At 35.6% G+C, this 22,198-nt stretch overlaps 2 protein-coding genes across 3 annotated transcripts in view; one reads left to right on the top strand and one right to left on the bottom strand.

Moving 5' to 3' along the window:
- The window catches only part of LOC139973677 (uncharacterized), a 489,233-nt gene extending 468,463 nt beyond the window's left edge, over nt 1-20,770 (bottom strand). The window contains exons 1-9 of one of the 2 annotated variants that reach the window (XM_071980505.1): nt 20,637-20,770; nt 20,374-20,469; nt 18,894-19,145; nt 18,455-18,538; nt 17,991-18,149; nt 17,213-17,418; nt 16,346-16,636; nt 15,264-15,531; nt 13,989-14,153 (exon numbers count right to left, since the gene is read on the bottom strand). In XM_071980505.1, coding sequence (XP_071836606.1) covers nt 14,119-14,153; nt 15,264-15,531; nt 16,346-16,636; nt 17,213-17,418; nt 17,991-18,149; nt 18,455-18,538; nt 18,894-19,145; nt 20,374-20,469; nt 20,637-20,718 — 1,473 coding nt within the window. In that variant the 5' untranslated portion in view covers nt 20,719-20,770 and the 3' untranslated portion in view covers nt 13,989-14,118. Of the gene's footprint in view, nt 1-13,988; nt 14,154-15,263; nt 15,532-16,345; nt 16,637-17,212; nt 17,419-17,990; nt 18,150-18,454; nt 18,539-18,893; nt 19,146-20,373; nt 20,470-20,636 lie in introns of those variants that run through there. The other variant, XM_071980504.1, reaches the window with a different exon arrangement.
- Nucleotides 353-7,771, top strand: LOC139973829 (uncharacterized). Its single transcript, XM_071980703.1, has 7 exons — nt 353-389; nt 1,852-2,024; nt 2,408-2,672; nt 3,539-3,750; nt 4,565-4,870; nt 5,138-5,399; nt 7,118-7,771. Exons 1-7 carry the CDS (start codon nt 353-355, stop codon nt 7,300-7,302), a joined length of 1,440 nt encoding a protein of 479 aa, XP_071836804.1. The 3' UTR covers nt 7,303-7,771.
- Nucleotides 20,771-22,198: the final 1,428 nt, after the last annotated feature.

Genomic DNA, 22,198 nt, shown 5'->3' with positions numbered 1-22,198 from the left:
CTAATGTTATAGAATAGGCACAAAGGAATTATCAAGTGGTTACTGTTTGTGTGCTGTGCAATATAATATTTTACGATAGCCGATGATAATTCTGATTCTTTATGTATTAAAATATGACTTAAAGTGCGATTTGACATTCATACTGGCTGTTGAAAAATATCGGTAACGGTATGGGGCCGATTTTGAGATTGAAAAAATCTGATATCGGCCAAGTCCGATATTGGCGATATCAGCACAACACTAGACATAATGATTTCAAATAGAAGCTTAGCTGAGCTTCTGTAGCGCTGCTACAATTGTTTAGTTAGCAAGATATACAAATCTATGGCTATGAACTTACCTTACAAGTAAAATGACACCATTAAAAACTCAGAGTTTCATTGTGCACGGTAAGTATCAAGACACGGTAATCTTCGTCCAACAAGAATAGCTGGGGCGATGTTAATGATCCCTACGTGTTATTAAGGACTGTTAAACACAAATGTGTTACAACCCATGTTTGAAATGTTATAATGTCAAAATATAACTTGAACAAAGAACATCTGTCTGCATTAAGCAACAAAGCTGTTTAAGGAAGCAGCCGGCTATTGCCTTTGTTCTTTACGTGAACTTACGTATCATGTGCCCGAGTAGCTGAAAACCGGAAAAATATCAATGATCTAATGTTTCCTGGAAGAAAGTTGTACTCTGTAAGTGATCATTGACCTGTTAATCAGATATGGAATATAGACAAAAGAAAAACATCATTGTAAGTGGTTATCCGGAAACTTTATCAAAGTATAAATCGACTTTACTCTTAAACTAACATATTTTAGACCAGTTTACGAAAGGTTCTTTCTTTCCCTCAAACTGGTTTTATTAACATTAGATTTAATCTGATCCTGCTTTATGTTGACTGCAATACTCTGTATGTCTTGTAATGTATTCAGTAAATTTCTTTTATTACACAGATAATCGTCAGTGCCGAGGGAAGATCTTCAGGTAGGTGTATTATTTATATCATATGATTTTTCTTATTATAAGAAGTAACCTCTGTAAGGTATATGACTTATGTAATGTAAACGTTAACACCTCAGTTGGACAACTTGAATGGCTGGAAATGTTAGCTTTTTAATGGTCGCTCTTGACGTTTTGTTTTTCAATCGTGTTACTTTTTCCCAATATCTATTTTGTGGTTGATTTCCTCTGAGTAGTATACTTTCGATCTTTTTATATCCTACGATATTTTCTCAGGTACTTTAAACAAAAGGGATTTTCCTGTTTTCGTGAGTCTTTTGATCTCACTTAGATATGATTGATAACTACGGAAGCTTGGCTAAAAAGAAATCAAGTTACTTGGTCTTTGAATTTCCATTGCAGGCTGAAAACTAATCACATATAATGCTTCAAATCAGTTACATCTGAGAATTCAATAACGATTACTTCATTTAACTTTAGTCGTGATATATTCGACTATATGGTAGTTGAGTAATAGTTGATATTTAAACTGATGCATTGCCTTAACTCGCTTAGTAACGAAACCAGTTCTCTTACAATTAGCTAAAAAGTCTTATCGTAAAAATAATAAAGTTAATAACATTCGGTTCATATAGCGCTTTTAAACAGCGATAAGTTTCAAAGAGCTTTACAGACGTTATATTACCCCTGTTCAATAATAACCTGTCCCAGAGACAATCCCTCCAGACGGCTGCAGTTATATACTGCGCCCAATGACAAGTTACCTTACATGTACCCATTAACCCCTGGGTGGAGAGAGGCAATTGAGATAAAGCATCTTAGGCGATATTTTCGTTAGCTGAAATTATTTTTCAGTCTCAATAAAATGTTAACCTTGTTTTATTTTCCATCCAGGTTCTTCATACTTTGTTTTTCAACAACCTGCGTATCCGAGAGATTGCAAAGAAGTATCGAATGCATGTTACTCTACCCACAATACATCTGGAGTGTATCTTATTAAACCAGATGGCCATCCGGAACCGTTTGAGGCTTACTGTAACAATGATCTTGATACTGGTGGATGGACGGTATGGCTGATTACTTGATGTCTTCTTTTCAACTTTAAATAGTTTTGTACAAATTTCCTTCAGATTCTGATTGCAGCAATATATAGCGATGTAATACAAAGTCATTATTTCAAATAGAATCTCGCTTTTTTATCGAAACGAAAGTTTGAATCAATTATTTTAATATTGTGGAATTTAAGCACCAGATTGTACTTAGGTACAGTGTAGTTCTTCTTCCAAGGGAACTGCAAACATCTAGCTCAAACTACAAACTGATGTTAGAAATATAAGTTAAAATATGTGTGTTATAGCTGTTAGCAACAAATCGCATTGCAGTAGGGAACAAATAATAATAATTCAATCACGTCCTAGTTAGCGCTTAATTTCTTTGATATTCTTTGAAGGTATTACAGCGACGAGGATCGGATTCTGTAAATTTTAGTAGAAGTTGGAAAGACTTTAGAAATGGCTTTGGCTTTCTAGGGAGTGAGTTTTGGATCGGAAATGAGAAAATTGCCGTCTTAACAAATCAAAAGCGATACCAACTGCGAATGGACTTTGAGAACGTTGCTGGAGAAACTTACCATGTAACATACGATGAGTTTCGTATCTCAGATGAATCGGGGGATTATTATATATCTAGTTTAGGAACATTCGAAAGATCAGACGGTAAGTGTCTTTTAGATTATTATTAAATATAAAGCAGAGAAAAATAAAAAAAATCGTGATCATTCATTAATGTCAAACGTTAACGTGCAGAATATGAAAAGTTTAATCTGAAAACGAAGATATCTTTTGGAAGTAAATTTGACATGTCAAATATGTTTTGAAGAAACTGCTACAATATTTATAGTACGAGTATACATATAGTATATCAGCTAGTACAACGGCGCTACAAGACATATCGTAGCAATTACAATATGATATGATATGAGTGCAAGTAAAAGCTTTTAGTGCGAGTTTAAACACTTAATCTTGCATCAGTGTCCATACTATAATTCCAAAATGCCTCCATTAGCCAAACGGTGTGATTACGCACTCACTACAAGACTGCTTCGTACTCAAACCAACCGTGGCTCTGAACTAGGAACCGTTCCTAACGTTAGTACAACAGAACGTTTACAATTATACCAGGTTCATCTCCCAGTTTGATCAGAACAACCAACGAAAAGAAATTTAATGTTGTTAGTAATTATCATTGTTGTCAGAAAGCAGTATACTTACACCGAGAGAACTCGGAAACAGAAACAAGCCATGACTACCTGGTTTCAGACTAACTGCACAACAAATGATGGTGTATTTTATCTCGTTATCAGAATAAATAGTAACATTAATGTGACTAGGGACAGCTACTACCTATTTAAAATGTTCTACATTTATTCGAGCAGCTTCTGAGTGTATGTTCCTTTCCTTTAACCTTCTGACAATTACGTATTTAAGTAAGGAAGACAGACTTTTCTATGCCACATGTCATATTTGTCGTGACTGTACCAGGTTACTATTATTTTCAGTTCTTTTTCTTTCCTGTTCTCTAGAAACAATCCCTGAATGGTGTCCAGCCAATGAGATATTTAGCGATGAGACCTGTGAGAGGACTTGTGACGAACCTAATACTTGCAACTCAGCTACCTCTCGCGCAAAATCAGAGCAATGTGTTTGTGTCGGTGATTATATGAGACAGCAAGGACAATGCATCCCTCTCAACCAATGCAACTGCTTCGTTGCTGACAAAGGAGGTGTACTAATGGTCAGTACGGTTCTTTCATTTTAAGTGCTTTGCTCTTAATGACTTTTTCACATAATAAGAAGCAAATATTTTACTTACATTTAGTCAGGAAGCACAAGACTACTCCTACAGATGTCATTCCCTTATAAACCTGACACACAAAAATGCACGGATACTACTAACGATAGTTTTATGGTGAGAACCAATTGTTGGCCTAATGTATAGTCGCGATAGGCCGTTTTAATGCAACATTTGACAAAAAATGCAACATGCTACCTTTTCATGTCAAACCCCGTGGACCCCTACATCGGAGTTGGCTTCAAAGACCACTTGTCGATAAAAACATTACATTTACAGATAATCGAGTGGCGTGCATCCTGGTTGGGGAGGGGCCGTTTACCCATTTTTTGGGGGGTCTCCAGATCAGTCAAAACTGTCAGTCGAGGGAACTATTACGTTTAGTCGGGAATCACGAGGCCACTCCCTACAAGTGTGCATCCACTCATACGCCTGACACAAACATCCATAGATACTTTTTTTTTTCACAGTCTTGCGGTTAGAATTATTTGTAGGCCTGATATATAGTCGCAATAAGCCGTTGAATGCAATATTTGCAGCCACTTTTTATAAAGGCGGATCTCTTCGCTCCCTACATCGGAGTTGGCTTCAAACACTTTATAAAACTTTCATAAAGGTCATACCTATTCCTAGATCATTCGAGGGGATTTATCATTGGCCACCTACCGTTGAAATCCTGTACATTTCACTGTGACAACCGCAAATTCATTATTCATTTTAGTTGTAAATTTTCTTTTTGCTGTATATCTTAAATTAGGAGGGCCACTTTTACATCAATTCAAGATGTACACGGAAATCAACTTGTAGGAACAACCGGCTTGTAGATGAGAGTTACCAGTGTAGTAGTCACGCAACCTGTGCTACGAAGAGTGGTGTCCGTAAATGTTACTGCAATACAAACTACGAAGGGGACGGAGTGACGTGCACAAGCCTCCCAAAAGATTGCTACGATCTTTATGTTTCCGGTACACGCAGTGATGGAGTTTACACCATTTACCCTGATGGTTGGCCAAGCGGCATTCAGGTTTACTGTGAGATGGAAAGTAACGGAGGAGGATGGACGGTGAGTTACACAAACATTTTAGGATTTAAATTCTTAACTTCCTAACATTATACTTTACTTTACTCAAAATGATGCACTGCAGATCTCGTGGAGATGAACTTGACCATTTAAGGAAGAACCAAAATCAAGAAACAAAACACTTTTGCAAATAATCTCCCTCTCACAGTATCCATATCTTTGTTAACTATCTAACGGCGTTGGATGTTATGCTCTTACGGATAACTAGATTTCATAGCTGGATTCACTTTTTTTTCTTTTTTTTCATAGGTTTTCCAGCGACGATCGAGTGCCTACGTTGACTTTTATAGTGGTTGGTCGGACTACAAGAACGGTTTCGGTAATAAAAATCATGACCACTGGCTAGGTAATAAATATATCCACTCTATGACCAACCAGAAAACTTACCAGCTTCGAATTGATCTAAGGGACTCCGGCTCATCATCAAAATACGCCGTCTATTCGACTTTTAGCATTCATCACGAAGCAGACAAGTATCGACTATCAGTTGGATCACACAGGGGAAATACAGGTGAGTAATTGATGGTTCTAATCATTGACGCATACTTAAATCTGGGCCGATCACGTCAGTTAGGAGACGCGCGAAGACCCCCCCCCCCCAAAAAAAAAAAAAAAAAAAAAAAAAAAAACATGTCAACCAAGGAGGATCATGTGACGTGCTCCCGTATAGAATGAATTATTGTAGTACTCCTTCAATGTTTATTCTGCAACAACTAATGTCCTGATCTCATAGCTACCGCATTCCTGGCTAAATGATATATAAGTTCAAGGTTCACAGCAATTTTCAATTCCAAACATTGCTATTTTCTTTCACGCGTTTGAACTACAGCTGGAACGCACGTAGGTTTCAGGACTGTATACAATGTGTACAGACATAAGAAGCAGACGATAAGATCGGCTTTCCATTGGCAACACAAGTCTCTTGGCCGTGTTTGCACGTAACAAGCACCTAACAATATATAAAACTATGGCAGTAGATATTATAATACTAGCCAGTGTCCATGTATTTCTGACACAGAGAAAGTAAATCTCAACATCACTATCATCCCAACCTAAACGAGTATTCTGAAAATTATCGTAAAAGTCTGTTGCCTTGCCGCTCGCTGTTGTCTACCAAACTCGCATCACTTCAAACTTACAAAGGGGTTAATATCATATTAGTAGTACCTGGAAGCATGCCACGTGTGCCTTCTCGTTACTGTATAGTGTGACTTTAAGTGGTAAGTATATTCGATGATTCTCATATGTGAAAACTTTGAGGCGCTATTTAAATTTAATCATGTTATGTGAAAAGTCATCTAGGGTTTATCATGCATAGAACATTGAAATAGATGAATCAGAAATTATTTATTTGAAATATTCGTCTGTATAGATTCGATAAATTTTAATCGATCAATCAGTCTGTTCAAAGAAGTTATACGTACGAGACTAGAAGTACATGTCGATAAGAACTAAATAATAAAAAGACGATAATCAATATCATTCAAGATTTTCATAAGTGTAAATACATCGAATTTTGGTTACTTTGTCGAAACCTAGAATATTAGCTACTACATTAATAGTAAATTCCGTTCATACAATGTCGGTTCTATTCTTCATTTAAAAGTATTGATTTCATGATTTGTGTATAGTTTAATTTCAATCTACGTTTATAGTCCGACGTATGAGCTCAGGTTGAAAGATACAAAACTTACACAGTGTTATAGATATAGGTTAAAGAATTGACCAATCGATGACTATAACACCCTGCATACCCTGTAAACAGTAGAACAGGGTGATATTATTCAACAAACAAGAAATTTACAACAGTTTTGACAGAGTAGGAAACTAATCAGTTGTGAACTTAGAAATAACAATCAAATAATGAAATGAATGAATAGTATTGTAAATACTTGCGGAAGAATAAATATTAATAAAGAGCGATATTAGCGACTCTAGTAACCCAAACCTAGTATTTGGTTAAAGTGGTTTCCCCATCTGTATTCTACTCCTGTTGTGGTGCTGTATTTCAAACGGAACAACAACAAAAATATATAAAAACGCCATTACAAAGACAAAATACCACCTTATGTATCGTGAATATTGAACACAAAAAACAAAACATTCCCGGAACTGACGTTTTCATGTTGGTAGGACAAAAACGCACTGCCCTCTATCTAGCATCCGACATTGGATTCGTTCAAAGTATATAAAATGACCGGTTTATTTACTCTTTCTTGTTTGTTGCAGGTTATGATAGTATGTCTGGTAGCAACAATAAACCGTTCAGTACAAAAGACCGGGACAACGATGGATGGAGCAGCTACCGCTGCGCTGAGAGACACCGAGGAGCCTGGTGGTTCTATGATCAATGGGACTGTAGACGTTATTATTCTGCTTCTTATTGTCGGTCTGACTGTCCCAACTATAGTTAATATTGTTATTATTTTCCCGTTGGCAGCGACAGCTGCGCTAGTTGCGCTTATTCTCACCTGAACGGAGACTACGACGGCTCTACTCGAGGAACGCACATGTACTGGGAAAGTTATAGTTTGAATGGTTACGGATGCAGCCTGCAATACACAGATATGAAAATACGGCCTGTGTAGACAAAACACTGTATAAATAACACACTGTCCAAAAAAAAAGTTTTTACTTAGAAATAAGAAAATATCCATACAGATCTTCGAGAATCGGATAGCTGGACGTGCCATAGGCAAGAAAGAAGAAGAAAAGCAACAAAAATTACAAACGGGACGATTCGACTAAATAGTTAATTTCTAAGGGAGTGAGGAGATATTAATTGAAATTGATGTCAAATTATTAATATTAACCAGCGTACTGTTGTTTGATAGTTTGAAAATTGATTATTGCATGAGTCTCACAAAAGAATAAAGGAATAAAACAAAGTAAACTTGTGCAGTTTTCCTTAATTTGTGGCATCCATCGTAGATCAGCCCTCACCCTCCCAACCGCCCCCCCCCAAGTATTAATAGTTGGTTGGAAATGGACAATTGCCAGTGGATTCTTAACGATTCTTGGTTTCTAGGACATATGCACACATATTTCAAATACTTACATATTTATATGAAGTCATTATCAGGCTTGCCGTCGAACTAATCACAAAACATAGGGTAACATTTATATATATATATATATATATATATATATATATATATATATATATATATTCCATTGCATTAACATAAAGTCTGTTCAAAGTATCTCTTTCGAGATCCGGCTTTAGGAATCACAAATGATTTTCGAGTTGGTTAGCATCATGTTTGATCTCTAGAGTAAGGCAAAATATGTCACCAAAAACAGAACTAGTATTGTTCGATACAGGTGACAAACGCCTACAGTGGAATTACGATCTTCCTTACCGGTTTCGAACCTCTGGACATACAATCAGCGTCCATAGCCTAGTGGTTAGGGTGTCCGCGTACAGAGCGGGAGGCCCGTGGTTCGAATCCCGGTGGAGGCTGAAAGTTTTTTCACTGTTCTTGATTTTCCAACTCATTACGATTTTCATTTATATATATATATATATATATATATATATATATTACAGCATCCGTAAATAAATCATCTAATACCGGCCATGTCAACTGATGACAAAGTATTCTGTGATTGCACATGGTGTTGTTAATCTCATGTACATAGACAACTTAAAATAACGCAATGTTGAAAACAGAGGTACTATCGCTAAATTTGGGAGATGTTTAATTTTTTTGTGGAAAATTAATAATTAGGAATCACAAATGATTTCGAGTTAGATAGTCATAGTTAAATGGGGATAGTATGAAGCTTCGGCGGGCGCGAAGTAGGGGGGGGGGGTGGCACTCACATCTATAAATCTTCAAGTTGCTTCTGTTTGGTCCCTGGATTGATATGTCAGTCATAGATAAATTTTAACAAAAGTCAACATCTGACAAGTGATTGGACTTAAATTAAGGAAGACTTGGCTATTTAACATCCGGATGTGACTTAGAGCCGTATCATGGTTAATTGAAACTTAAACCCAAATGGAAACATTCTTAAACTTTTTACTTTTCGCGTTCCATACAGAGTTGAGGAACATCGAGAAACATTATGTATCGTCCAAATGTTGCACAGTGATGCTTTGAGGTGCGTTAAACAGGGCCTTTTAAAGAAATTTTTAGTGGGTGGGCCATTCCTAAAAGGGATCATCATGACACTATCTGAGCGCCACCATCGGTTGGCGAGAGTGTAGCAAGAATGTTTTATGGAACGCGAAAAGGGATGTGGGTAGTGCAGACTGTTTAGAATTATTTTCATTGTTGAGTCTATTAGTAGCAGTAGTAAGAGTTCCAATATGGCTCTAGGTGTAACCAGGGCGTTTTATGGAACTCCCTGGTGTAACAGTAGTAGGCCTAGTAGTTGTAGTGGTAGCAGCCTACGTATCATGCATTCTCCTGCGCTGGTGATGTATGTTTAATTTCGTGCTAAACACCTATTATTAACATTTCCGTGGTTGAGCAATAATGTTGAACAGCGCAGATGACAACGACGTAAGTTTAGACAACGGAAGTTTATACATCAACGTCAGTTTAAGCAACAGCATCTTAAAATAGCAGCAACAACTTTAGTTTCAACAACAACAAATTTAGACTACACAACGAAATAAGTTTCCCTTTTCGTGTTCCATAATGTTTTTAAAAATATGCCTTCCAGGTTGCCGGAAATGGCACTTCCCAGGCCATGTCAGTTTCATCGAAACACTTTGAGATCTCATGTTTTGAAAATTTACCACTCAGATAAGGTTAATGGGAAAAATTTTATTCGGTAAACCACTTTGTAGAAGAAGAATTAAATCTTTACGTTACTTTGTAAACTCTGCGTTATCCATTGTTTCTACACAGGTAAGTGAAGAGATAAAAGCACGCTATATGGCATTCTGATGGTAGCCGTAGTCTATATATGCTAAGGGGAATCAATTGGGGAATTTAGGTGTAAATTAACTGTTAGATGTGTGTTATAATTATCTGTTTTACATGCCAAAAGGGACTTATTAGGGAGGGGGGGGGATATTTGAGTTTGAGCTCAGTGTGTGGGCCGTGAAGGTGACTGAGTGCCTCCATATTCATAGTTAAAACATTGGGGCACTGATATAGGGGCTTAAAATAAAACTCATTGGCCTACACATAGACGGATATAGACGGACACATAGACGTAATAAATATAATTATGAACCGTAGTTTGACATCAGACTACTACAATGTTCATGCAGGTTAAATCTTAGAAGCTCTCTACATTTATTGTGCATATACGTGATGAACGGTTAAACTAAACCTTGTGTTCTCTTTGAACGCCATTCATACAACACGTGCCTAGAATCTTGAGGTTGCACACTACTGACTAATGAAATCAAAAGAAATGATATGAACATTTCGCAAAATGTCCAGACGTTCATATTATCGTAGGCTTACTTTCATTTAGGAAGTGAAAATCTCAAGGGGCAGCTGCCCCACCCCTACCCCCGCAGGCTACGGCCCTGTAGTTGGCACCAGTGAACTAAAACACAAACAAAATATTTTGTGAACATATGTACATAACTTCTAAAGTATAACTTGAGGTATAATGATTAACATGGTTATAACAACAACATGACTAGCAGCTTTGCACCCAGGCTTAGCACCATATATGTATGTGTCTCAAATCTCGTTTGATATATGTAATTTGCTCAAAAACACTTCAAAACTATCCTGGGTGACTTTGCTAACTAAACTGATCCCACAATATTATTTACACATATAGTGTTATGCTTGTACGTGAAATTCGATATACTATTATAAAAAATTAATAATATACTGCAAGAAGATTAGCGAATGCTTCGGGCTTTCATTATCTATAGTGGCCTGTGCAGATAGCCTCAGAGATATATGAGCGCGGTTCCTCATTTAATTTACGCTAACAATGAAAACCATAATTCTTATTTCAACCCAGTTGCAAAGTTCTATTTTTCATCTGGTGGTCGAGCAGATGAGAATTTAAAGTTATTAACATACTAATCTCATGTAGCACAATGTTTCAGCTCCCTCTATGGGATACACGAGTCATAATGAGTCTGGGTGATACTCCAGCGCATACGCGAATCAGTTACCAAACCTGTCCCCACCCCCTAGAAGTGGGGACGTGTCTCCTGCCCCCTCCCTACCCCTTATGATTGGCATATATATCTAGGAGGAAAAGGTCTACAAAGTTACACCGTAAATTGACGCAAAGTGCTTTAACTTCATTTCATTGGGATCTTTCACATGTGGTTTGGACTGATGTTCTAATATTAAATGATTCTAATTCTACTTATAACTTATTCTTTTGTATCTTCTTATATGACCGTTATTTCCCTCTTCAAGGGTGTATTAGTTGCTCCAAAATTAAGAAGAGCTGGTGTATACATGATCATTGTGTGTTTTTGTATTCCACCGATGATGACGAAGTTATCATGGAATATATCAAAGATCTTCAAAATGGTGGTCAAGGACAATCATAATATTCATTGTAAAGTTGTTAAAGCGTTTAATTACATTATTGTTCGTCCATTCAGCTATTTTGTAAACAGGTGTTTTAATAGTAGTATAATGTGCCTAATGATCTTAAAATTACAAGTACTTTTCCTGACTACAAATAAATTAACAGAAAAAGATGAAAGATCACTATAGGCCAATTCCTGTATTGCAAGTCTTTTCCAAGATATTTGAAAAATTAGCATATCATGTTGCTTTAAATTTCTTTAACATTATAGCATAATGTATGAAAACCAAATAACCAAAAATATTGCCCACTGTGATTTATCCCACTTCTTTGTTTCTGCTAACATTTCAAAACCTCTTAGATATATACATCAGCATCTTCATTCTCATGCAGACGAGGCACCTTCATCAAATTTACACTTTCACCACTTGCCACTTATACGTTGGGTTCACTTGAACTTTGGCAGTTTCGTTCTCTATCTGAAGTTGCTTTAGTTTTACTTCTGTATCTGCCTCTACTTTAGCTTTGTTCAGTTCATGATCTTGTTTGGACTTTTTGTTTTTGTTTTTCATGATTTGGTTTTCACTTTTCTATTTCAATGTGTGCTTCTATCTTACGTATCTCTAGTAGGTAGTTTATCCGCATTTCTTTTGGAAGACCTTCAGGTACCCGTGGTGAACAAGTTTGGTCCTCCCTTTTATCTGTCGTGTTCATTTTCAATTCCCTTTTCTCTGATCTTAAATTATACATGATGCACCCTTAAATGGAGAATATGAAATAGCAATTATCAATAAATAACGGTTTACAACCTTAATGTATGTGCGATCTCCACCACAGTTTCAGCGAGAAAGTGTCCAAGAAGAACTCCTCAAAGAAATCTATAAAAGTGCCTCAGCTGTCATAGTTGGTTGCTGTCTGTATTCTATATTTGTCTTTCTTCTTGCCACCAAAAACAATGACTTCTTCCACCTTGATTAACGCATATGCATTTTTATGTAACAGCTTGTTTTTAAACGGACAACTCTGCCTCCATAATTGGGCGTTGAATGATCTCCACCGTACAGTCAGCTCCACCACTATGCGGGTGTATGATGTCGTTACATACCTTCGGGATCTTGCTTCTTCAGATGTTTTCTGAAAAGATTACCATCCATCCGTTTCGCCCAAGTTTCCTGTGTTTTTTTCCTATTTTCTGTTAAATTAACAAATTGTCTGAATGACTAACACATTGGCTAAAGTTATATCTTTTTGAATCTCATTGACTTTTAGCTGGTAGCGGATTTATCACAATGGTAGTCGGCAAACACCGAGGCATTTCTTCTTTTAAACCGTCACCACCATGTAATTACGTAGTTTGGTTTAATAAGTTAAGGACAATGTTATTCGATGCTTTTCTTCTTTTATTATCGGACTCCACAAAATGCCACTGCTTCCTTTCACAATCACAAAACATCCAGCCTTCATCAACAAACTCTGCTACCTTCCAACACTATCACCGCTATCGTCTCACACAACCTAGGCTTCTCCCTTTCCTTGTCTCTTGTTATTACCTTAACTCTTCACCTCACAAAAGCCACAGCCCAACTGCCCTAAACCCCTCTCCTCATCTCTAGCTTTATCCTTTAATCCTATTAGCAAGTCTTTACACTCCTAAGTAATCCCAGCTTTGTAATCCCCTTAAGCTATCCAGGACATTATAATTAGCTTTCTTCTCCTTACTTGCAGACTTCATTAACAATATCTCTAATTCAACTCTTGATATCTTGAATTCTATTTTGAATATCTCAAATTCGAATTCTTTTATATCTCTAATTCAATTTTTGATATCTTGAATTCAATTCTGATTTCTCGAATTCAATTCGAGGATTTTAAATAATGTTCCATTTTGATATCTTTCATTAGTCTTGATATCTTAAAATCAATTTGAGATATCTTAAATAAAATTCAAGATATCGAAAATGCAATTTCTGATATCTCAAGTTGAATTGGAGATATCTGAAATGATTAGAGATTTTTTCAACTTAATTTGAGATATTTGAAATTAATTGCAGATATCTCGAATTAAATTTCGAATATCTCGATTTAAATTGTAGATAGATATCTCGAATTATTGTATAACTGTTAAAATGGCCTTTGACACGGTCTTCCCTAAGGAATATTAAAGAATAATATTAGTACAGGAAGGGCATCTATTATTCCTTAACTTGCAAATTGGATTAAAAATGGTTATCTATGTCACGGCAAAATATCACGATAGATAGTTGACCATTTTTAATCCAGTTTGTAAGCTGGGAATAACGTATGCTCTTCGTGTACTAGCACTATATACTTCACTATTGCTTCCATAGCAACTACCGACATAGCCGCAGCCTAAGCAAAGTGCTGACCTGCCCACAAGCCAGGACCAATTATTGTCACTATACCTACCAGTACTATAAATAGCCTTGACCAACGTTTGAAACGTTTGTCGATATTTTCCTATTATTATTTTTTTTTAATTCAACAAGTAAACTTTTTCCCCTTATTCATGGTTTTTCATTCTGCGAAACGGGCCAAGTTGAAACGTTGAATTCAATCACTTATCCAGCTCCGTTTTCAAACAAATTCACTCGTTGTGTTTGGTGGCTTTCTGTGATCTTTTAAGATAGAAAGAAATACCTTCTTTCACTCAGATGGAAACGGTCAGAGATCCTGTTTTAATTGATTTATGTCCTCCTTCTCACTCAGTTGGAGTGATTCCTTCTACCCTTTGCTTCTCACGCTCCAAAACATCTTCTTCCGTTGCTTACAACTGGTTTATGATAAAAAGGAAATATTTATGATACGATCTATGATAACGATCTGAAAGATGACTAACATTAAGATGTATTATGATGTGAACTTTGTAACCTTTAAGACTATCAAACTGCAAACAGTTGTTTGACCTGTCAGTACATTGGGTAAGTACAGTAGATTAATTAAGCATCTTCTTTCTGGCATAAAGCTTTCAGCCACCCCCATTCATAAATTATAATCACTGTAGCTTCTAGTTCACTAACTTCTTGAATAAAATGATGCAACATTTACTCAAAGCATTTGCAGGAGTTTGGAGATGGGGAACTTAGGGAGGAGATTTGTTTAGTTAGTTATAACAATATGTTATTACCAAAATAATATACTCCAAGTCAAAGGTCAATAAAACACAGATTGAAATGTAAATGTGGAGTACTTGAATTGCATTGTAATGGCAGTATGCCATGTAGAAATTCTGTAGAAATTTAATTCAAATTTTAGGTGGACGTCCGTACTAGGGAGAGATCTTAAGAGAGGGGTGGGGCTTAAGGGGAGGAGCGTCCCCTCACCTTTGAGAGAATTTTGTCTCGGTAAGGGTGTTTAGAAGCAAAGATGCTATCATTTTCATTATATATTAAATACATTTGCTTTCGGGTGTTATAACATTTGTTAACCATTTGATAGAAACTTTCGAGGGGAAGATGGGAGGGGGGGGGGGGGTTGGCCAAGTTCGTATTCCTATGGTCCCTGTGGCTAAGGCCTTGTATATATTGAATACATAAAACATTAGGTTAAACTTAGGTTTACCTGGTGTCAGGTAAACCTGTCCCCGAGGTAAACCTAAGTCCCAGCTATCATGCGTTGAAGTAAACAAATATACCAATGTGTATATATATATATATATATATATATCTATATATATATATATATAAATATATATATATATATATATATATATATATATATATATATATATATTTAATGTATTCTAAGAACTTCATTGGCATTATCAGATTAAACTCCCCATCTCTCTCTTGGACTCTTTCACTTAACAAATGAATATACTTCAACGTTCAGTCAACTGAACCACACTACTGTTCAGAGGTATTTGCTATTCGCGGAGCAATACCGTAGCTCCCTGTGTAGCTTCCAAGCGTTATCTGGTATTGTGTTGCCTCGGAGCTAACTCGAAACAGGTTGTAATGAAGATATGCACTGTCATCATTGGTATTGTTGAACCAAATATCAATTCTTAGTTGATGATCACTCTGAGCTGATATGACGTGTAATTTCTCATTTCCAAGCCAGAAACTAGAGTTAAGATCACCAAATCCATCTCTGTAGTTATTCCAAGTCTCATAAAATGAAACAGATCCACCAACCCGCTTCTGAAACAGCTGTATAAAAAGTAACCGCTATAATCATAGAACTATACATAGTGTATAAGCCGAATATTTTGTTGACAAGATCTACAGTTTTCATTCGGATAACAAGAATTGCGTCTGGAAGAGATCATGTAATATCTCAACTTAATATGAATTTGTCCCACGATAAATACCTTCTTTGAGAAAACTTCAAAAATGATAATTAGGAAAGACCGATGATGTTACTATGATGGTATTTATCTTCTTCGAACAACGTTGTTTCTCAATCCAATTCCTACATGATCGTTAAATTAGATGGTATATCTCATGTAGCCCAACAAGGATTAAAATCATTACTCAAGTTACGAATCGTAAGGTAACACTGGTGAAAATATGATCCAGAGCCTGATATCATGAACTTCTGACGTTAGTTAGGGAAGCCAAGATTTGATAAAGTGAGTGCATGGCTGTTAGTAATCTTTGGAAACAACTTCGGATAGTAATTAAAGCTCCAAATGTCAGAGATGGCTCATAACGCATTGGTTGCCTGATCACAGGGGAAAAGCAGCTCCACGGTTTGCTTAGGAGAAGGACAGGGACATTACAGCGTGCAGCCACAAATACTAACATTGTGTTCGATCAATATTTTGATAGAGTATTGAACTTACTTATATTTATAATGAAAGTTTAAGTAAAAGAACTTATAGATTCCTTTCATTTTAGGCATTTGCGCAAAACATTTACTCATTTGAATATTTCATTTTAAATAGGTGTAGTTTAATTTCGTATTTGCAGTTCTGCGAAAAAGTGAAATGAAAAGTGTGCTGGTTTCCAAAAGAAAACTTACCATCCAACCATCTTTGCAGTAAACTTGGAATGATTCATGTGGCCAAGAAGGTGGACTTATCCAATGAATGCCTTCTTCGGTGGACAAACCATTATAAACATCCTGACAGTTTGTGATTACTTGACAAGTCGTACCATTTCCCCAGTAGCTCTCTTTACACTCGCAATATGAATTTTGACCTTGGTTCTTACAGGTTGCATGATGACTGCAAGAGTATTCTTCACAGTGGAGAACATCATTTTCACATGTGCAATGTCTTGTGCAGTCCAAGTTAAGATGCGATGATCCGTTCTGTGCAGAAATGTTCAAGAATACGAGCAAGTCGAGAGAAAATGTTAACTCTGCTCAAATGAGACTTCATTCAACGGTTAATAATATATAATACATTAGTGGAAACGTTAACGTTATATTCGTTGTCTTGATTTTATAATCTGAACGTTATTGCCCCCCCCCCCCCAAAAAAGAAAAAAAAAATTGGGATATCGGCATGTTGTGACTACTGCATTTTCTGAATGGTATATATAAACTTCAAACGAATATTCGAATCAATTTTTCTGCCCAACCTAAAGATGTCATAAGTGATATCCGAATCTGACTAAGATTAACCTATAACCTTCCAATTACGTTTCGAAAAACTTATATACTATATATACTTATATACTTTACTATTGCTATTTCGTAAAAGGTTAAAGAAAGCAAATTTTTCAACGGAATAAGTAATAACCTGATAATAGGAATAAGTATGGACACAGAAATGTATGCGCTCGTTTAGTTATTGATATTGATGTTATTTACACTCTCTAAAAGAGATCTTCGAAAAACGTGACACATGCGAAAAATGACAAATGTCGAGTTATGTGGAAATACCGAAATGACTCCCATGGACGAGTGGTAGCATCCGCATTCATACAACGGTATGCATGCACCATCTCTGATTAGGAATCCATCTGGACAGACACACGTGTAACCTGGTTCATCGTCACAGCTTTTAAAACATCCGTTGAGTCCGTCGGGATCATCGCACGTAGTTTGGCATGAACAGTTCATCCATATCATGTTTGCTGGGCAGGATTCTGAAATAAAATGACATGTTCAAGTCGGCGGTCGTTACAATTGCCCTTTACTATGCATTCAACAACATGACGGTTATTTCAAGTGCTCACCTGGCCAAATGTTTACAAAAAACAGAAATTCCGAACGGAGATATTATATCCCAGAAGAGGTCTCCTTAAGTATAATACTATAAGAATTATTTTAACTATCATAATGAGAGTAACAATCAGAATATCGTTACTTGTAGCTTTACCACTTCAGTTTGTTTCTGACATGTAAAAGGTCAATTAAACCGAGGTTAATTCAGCACATTGCGAATAATGTCTGTTGTGAGTGGTAATGTTATTGGTTGGCTGTTAGAACATATTTTGATTGAGAGACGAAACTAAGCAATCAAATATGTAAACATGTTACTGTTGAATCAAATAAAGTAAGTTACAATAGTGTCTTACCGTCTAAGTATTATATAATATAGATATTTGAGAAGGCCAGGCGGTAGGGAATACAAGTATGCCTATCTAATTCTTACAATTGTTTCTCCAATTGTGAACTGAAGTAATTGTAGACATAATGGTACACATTTTTAAATCACCTGTTGTAGGCATCCGTGTTGTTGATAGCACAGTTGTACTTGTATCTGTAGTTGTCGATGGCGTTTCAACGGTTGACGTTAATAAACGTATTTCTTCCGTAGATAGCATCGACGTTGACTTGATTTCACCCACTGTTGTTTCTTGTTTAATTCTCGCACCTGAAAAGGGAAATGATCAGTGTTAGTTGCTGTCCAATCGTTTTCAATACATGTTAATTCTTTAGACCCATTCAAAATAAGATAAATATATATCAACTTTAATAACTTTGAACAAGTGTATACATACTAAAGAACTAATACTGCCGTCCGTTAGTTGCTCAAACGAACATTCATAATGTATCAGCTGATAAAGATACCTGAGAGCAAAGTTTCAGACGACAAAAACTGTAGTTGTAGATAAATATGATGTTGATTTTATACTTAAACATGTAAGCTCTTAACAAAACTAAAAGCAATTACGTTACCTGTTGAGACCATCGATGTTGTTGAAAATTCATTTTTGTTGATGGTTGTCATTTTATCGGTTGACCGAAGTAATGTTGTTTCATCTGTGGAGTGCATGGTTGTAATTAGTCATTTACTCGGTGTTGTTGCTAGTTTATTGATTGAATCTCATGATTGATTAATTCAATACCATATTTGTTGATATTTACTATAAATAATAAAACTATTTATTTCAATGGTCTCGTAATAATTAAAAACATAGACACATGATAGGACGTTAGCATACGATTATAAAATATTTACCTTAATACACAACATTCTTAATGTTCAATTAGTCCAAGCCGTGTTAAACCAAATTCTTCTTGACGTTCACATTGTCAACATAATAATGATGAATACCAATCTGTGTTATGACTGAGTCAAATACTTAAAAAAGTACACCACATGCTACATCGTTACCTGTTGTAGGCATCACTGTTGTTGACAACAATTTTTTCGATCGTGTTGTCATTTCATCAGTTGACGGTAATATTCGCATTCCATCTGTTGTGTGGACCGAAGTTGTTGTTCGGTCACTCAATTTCGTTCCCAGCGAACTTATTGATGGTGTTAGCGTTTCACCGGTTGACATTAATGATCGCATTTCATCAGTAGAGTGCATCCATGTTGATTTGATTCCACTCAGTGCTGTTTCCGTTTTTATTCTCTCATCTGTAAACGAAAATGATTAGTGTCAGATGTTTTACTATCGTTTCCAATGTAAGCTAGGCTAACTCTTTATAACCTTTAAATTAATATCTAACCATCTAAGAAAAAATGTAACATACCTCGTCAAACTGTCAGATATAAAGAATTAGAGATGTTTGCCGAGAAATATTCGAAAGAATGTTTCGATAGCAAAGTAATTATTCTTAATACTTATCAGCTTGTTGCGTTCTTACTTTGCGTTGTGTTGATATTATCCCCACGGTATATGATATGTGTGATGGTGTATTAAACTGGTATTTTGGATTCATTCTTTGTAGTTGTAAAATACTATAGCCATTATAACTAATGACTCTGTTAAAATCAGTCTTCGATACATGAAATCATGATATGCAACCTACAAACATATACAATTATTTCGAGCATATCTTTTGACTCATTACCATTTGGTTAACATAACGATATACGAAAGCAAATAATGTTGTCTATATTAGTATTCAAACATTTCAACTAGGACTTAAAGATTAACTCAATTTTATGTCGGTGACTCTGCCTACAAGAATTAAACGTAATATACAACTTAAATTAAGTATTCTCATACAATACTCCTGATATAAAACCCGGCAACGGGAACTCATAGCGGGCATTGCGTTTGACTTATTACCATTCGTTTACATATATTGCAACACCATACGGAAGTAAATCAAGCTTGTTTACGAAATTATATATAAAAAGTGAATTTTATAATAGTGAGTCTGTTTAAAGAAACAGATAACTGAACATCCGCTGCCATCAAAACATTGAGTGGTGCGTTTAAACCGAAAATATGCATATATATTTCCTTCTAAAACAGATTTATTTGATGTCTTGGTGCTTTTCCTTTCTTTCCCTTTGGGTCAGTACTCAGAGGGCTGAATGCCAAAAAGAGTTTATATTTAGAGAGGATGGTTGTTAATATATCATCACTACAACTTTCCATGAATAAGCAAAGCGTTTAACTAAGATTCGGGCTCATTTCGGGATTCTCTATATATTCACCGAACAGTTCATTGGAATTACTATTATGCATATGACATATACGTTTGAATATAATATGTAAATGAAGCCTTAAATGAAATCACTGTTCCTTTGGCAATGAAAGAAAAGTCAGATTTTACTCTGATACATTTATTACTTGTCTACATTTATCTACATCATAACTTCTTAGATTACTTAAATAGCAACTGTTACTTACCGGTACTCGGTATTAGCTCTATTTGATTGTTACAGTTACCATCACAAGGCATAACGGCATCTTTATATGAGTGTGGTTTTGTGCACTTGAAAAAAACTGAAATCATAAGAATCGTTAGTTTAAAGATCATCATCGAGCAGTTACATAACGAATATTTGCTACAATTATAATAACTGATCCGCTGATTAATGTTTTGTATTTAAATTCAAAACGTCAAAGTAATGATATGAAATGTTAAATCTAATTTCCGTTATTCTACTTACCAACGCTTCCCGCCATCGAAGAATAAATGCAAATACCAAGAAGGAAGCAATGAAAGATACACGAAAACTGAATTCCACTCATCTTCCTTTCTCAATGTTTAGTAGAAACTAAGAGTTTTTCTGGATAATTCCTGGTCAAGCTCATCAATGTTCTAAGTTACTTTGAAAACCCTCGTGTTGCTACGCAGATACCGAAGTTTGTGGGAACACACAACCGATCACGTGATTTAAGTTCGGCATTATTGTTAATGTTAATATTCGCCAAAAGCGACAAAAGAAAATGAAAACAGCCACACTATGATCCAAAGATATTGACGTCGTTAGGAATACAATATAAAGTCTACTTGTTCAGAATAATACGCAGAGACACAATATTAAAAATCTATGATATATAATCAATAAACAGACCTAATTCTTTATAATTGAATTAATGAATTTTTATTATGTCTTATATTTGTGATTTTGGGGTCGTTATTTGAGAAAACGTATTTTTTTTTTATATTGTTTATATTGTAACTCACTGTTTGTAATATCAACGAGGGCTCTTGTTTTCACAGCCGACCTAGATTGAATGGAAAGATTCGCAGCGTTGATTAAGAAGTAACTGCTTGTGTACGAAATCACTAATGTTTATGACCTTAAAATATATCATGAACAAATTTGTAAAATTACCAACGGTTTGGATTTCTGGCAAAATAGGTTAGTGGAACTTCCGCAAACGAAGAAAAATCTTCCGCAAACAAAGAGTAAGAAATAAATGAGCAGAATGAATGATTATATTAGACAACATTTCTTTAGGATCTGAACTTGCATTTACAAATGACAGTAAATTGACATATACATGAGGAGGAAAATATTCTTCTTTTGTGAACGGGTGAGGTTGAAACGTTAATTTTTAACCGACAAAGTCATTACGTATCACATTAGCCAAGATGTAATGTTTACAATATAACCAGCAACAATATTACGTTTGAACAACAACTTTACCGCAGCTTTTCTATTATTCAATACTTTATAACTGTTGGAAAACGTTTGTAAACACGGGATACCACTAATGTTCTTATGGTTATATATAGCTAGAAATTACTTCGAACCGTTATTGAACGAGTAGTATGATCTTCATTTTACTATGAATTTTATTCATTTTTATTGACTTGTGTAGGACGTATCCAAAAGCAAAGTAATTATGCATTCTTCACATTCAACATAGGGGAATAATCATTTAACTGCAATAACAAGTCATGATTACCCAGCATACTGAGTAAACGTTTGAAAAGAAACGGTACCACCCTGCACAAAATTACTGTATAAACTAAACAACTGGCTGAATGAAGAAACAAAGATAAATCCCAACGACAAATTATGATGAGAGACCTAATCAAGTGGACCGTGAAGAAAACAGGTCATTAGTCACTGCGACCACCATAAACCAATATATGTTCCCTTTTAATTCATGCCACATATATCACTAAAATTGTAATGATACACGTACGTACGTATGCAGCCAAATTAAATAAATATATACAACATACCGTAATTGTTTAAACAGCTATTTTAACAAT

The sequence above is a fragment of the Apostichopus japonicus genome, chromosome 9, assembly GCF_037975245.1.
Source record: "Apostichopus japonicus isolate 1M-3 chromosome 9, ASM3797524v1, whole genome shotgun sequence".
In the NCBI taxonomy this organism is placed as follows: domain Eukaryota; kingdom Metazoa; phylum Echinodermata; class Holothuroidea; order Aspidochirotida; family Stichopodidae; genus Apostichopus; species Apostichopus japonicus.
Note: the sequence above shows the minus strand (reverse complement) of the source record. Positions and strands in the feature narration are given on the sequence as shown.